This window comes from Glandiceps talaboti, chromosome 5 (assembly GCF_964340395.1).
Source record: "Glandiceps talaboti chromosome 5, keGlaTala1.1, whole genome shotgun sequence".
Taxonomy (NCBI): Eukaryota; Metazoa; Hemichordata; class Enteropneusta; family Spengelidae; genus Glandiceps; species Glandiceps talaboti.
In genome coordinates this window covers 17,580,001-17,582,500 of record NC_135553.1, presented here as the reverse complement: position 1 = coordinate 17,582,500, position 2,500 = coordinate 17,580,001, and the positions used below count along the sequence as shown (strand labels likewise).

The 2,500-nt window shown below is 39.0% G+C and overlaps 1 protein-coding gene across 1 annotated transcript in view; it reads left to right on the top strand.

The window, feature by feature from the left end:
- Positions 1-2,500, top strand: part of LOC144435300 (DBH-like monooxygenase protein 1 homolog) — a 12,806-nt gene that overhangs the window by 3,016 nt on the left and 7,290 nt on the right. Inside the window, exon 2 of the mRNA XM_078123895.1 lies at positions 2,141-2,290. Within this exon, the coding sequence (XP_077980021.1) occupies positions 2,141-2,290 (150 nt within the window). The remainder of the gene's footprint in view (positions 1-2,140; positions 2,291-2,500) is intronic.

Genomic DNA, 2,500 nt, shown 5'->3' with positions numbered 1-2,500 from the left:
CAGATGTCTCCATTGTTATGAATTATGTGACTTGTGTCGCTAACTATCCTCAAGACTCATAACCCTAGTGGTGACGTCAACTATACAGGTCATGTGATACGTTTTCAATACACCATGGGTCAGAATTTACGGCAGGGGGAAGGCCTGGGGGAGAAATTATTTTGGTCAAAACATTTTCGCAGCCCCCTTCCCCCCCCCCTTCACGCTCTCAAAAAATGCCATAGCCCCGCCGAAATGAACCCAAGCATCCCCCTTTCCCGGCCACATAGATTTTAATGTGTAATTATACAGTACCCCCCCCCCCCGCCTCACTTCAGAGATGTAAAGTATGGTACACTACATTAAACTAACAGTAGAAATCAACTTCAGCGTCCATACATAACAATGAAAGATAATTTCTTTACAAAAATATGCGAGTTTTGCGAAAAAGGTCTCATATTGGGCTGTAACCTACTAGTATATTTGAAGATACTTAGCTAGCAGAATTTCTCTTTCAATCTTAATTCTGGACAGAAACAGCATCCCCCTCACAGTGAGTGCTTTTATAAAAAAAATAAGGACAATGTAGGAGGCCATTTAATGGCATAAAAAAATTAAATTTCAAACCATACACATTATCGAAAGCCAAAGAGTACTTGAAAATTGTCTTCAATGCCCCAATTTTACTCGAGTCAGTACGTTAGTATACAACTGTATGGCTATATTACCTACACTTTAACGTATAGAGATATTTTTGCAGACACACACATTCACTCGGCAATTGACTGCATCATAATTAAATATATGGTATGTAAATGAAGTGTACAATTTTGCAAAGTACAAGGTATACGTAAACGACTGCTCCTGGGGTTTGAATGTTCAAAAAAGTCTCCACAGAGAAAGACAGACAGAGGGACAGACGGACAGACAGACAGACAGACAGACAGGCAGACAGACAGACAGACAGACAGACAGACATACAGGGGAAGGCTTACTACACACAAATACATTCACGTGGCTGTCACCAAAATATTTCGCCCCCCAACCCATTTCAGACCATCAGAATTGTAATGCCCCCTTGAACGCTCAATTTTTTTCATGCCCCCCTCCCCCAATTTCTCCCCAGCCACCTCCTGCTGTAAATTCTGACCCCAGCCTAAAATAATACTTTTCTGTATATTTAGTTCATGGAAATAACATTTTCTAATAGATCAACCAAATTATATGTTTGTTTGCCAACATTTGGGGTTTGAGATTTCACCGTACAGACACCGTGTTTCGCAATCCACGCCAGAGTTAAACGTCGCTTGAGATTTCGCTTATTATTCATACAAGATGAATTTCATCCATCACCAAATTCTTTGTTCCCATTATTCTAATGACAGAAATGTGCCTTTTTCTTCTTAGTCATTAAACAAATGAAATCTCCATAATTGTTTTGCATATTTTGACCTAAAATGATAAACTTTCTAAATGATTGTAAGTCTAAATGATTGTATTTATACAATTTTTGAATGTTATTTTTGTATGTTTACCTTGTTTGTTTACTAAAGTATGCTGTTGTGTATTAAATAAAGAATGATTGATAACTAAAAGCTGAGATCTGTTACACAATCGCCTCTGAATTCCGCCATCACCAAGAGAATCCCCTAGGGGGCCAAGGATTAGAACAAGATGGCTTCTCATAGAACGCCGATCAACAACCTTATCTCAGTAGCAAATCACACGATGACAACTTTCCCCGAGAGTGTTCGAGTTCAACTTCTGAACGAGACGATTTACAAATATTTTGTCCTATGATAACCATGATATATATACAGAGTCGATGCAAACATTGAAATTGGGAATCATTTCCATCCCACGGGAAACTATCAGAGTCCAGTGAAATTGGCCATCTTACGTTAAAAGTGTGTGTGTGTGTGTGTGTGTGTGTGTGTGCGTGTGTCTATATGTGTGTGTTTTCGAAGCTTCTCCATGCAGACATCTCGGGAAACAATTGCAAAACACGTTTTTGAAACAGCAAAGAAAGCCTTACAGTTTCTTTATTGCGACAGTATAACCCTAATGTCGTAATATTACGTTCAAAGAGAATATTTCATTTTCTGTCTTCTTAACCATACACAAACGGTCCCTCATTGCCACTTTCCATGCTTATTGACAGGATCGACATGCGTCGCATTATGGGGAGCCTCGTGTTGACGACAAACAAGACTACAAGTTACTGTATGGAGCTGAAATAGATGATCATACTATTCTGAAGTTTGAAAGAAAACTAGACACTTGTGACGATGCTCAGGATTGGATGATAACGGTAGGTGTTGATTCCTTTTACAATTAGGTTACAATGCTCAGGATTGGATGATAGCGGTAGGTCTTAACCCTCTACATTGTGACAAATGCACAGGATTGGCCGATCGATAACGGGATGTTGCTTCCTCACAATAAACTCCATTTTTGCAACTCTTTTAGCATACTATTATTTCCAGTGCAAGTCATTATTTAGACACTATTTCGTTCACCT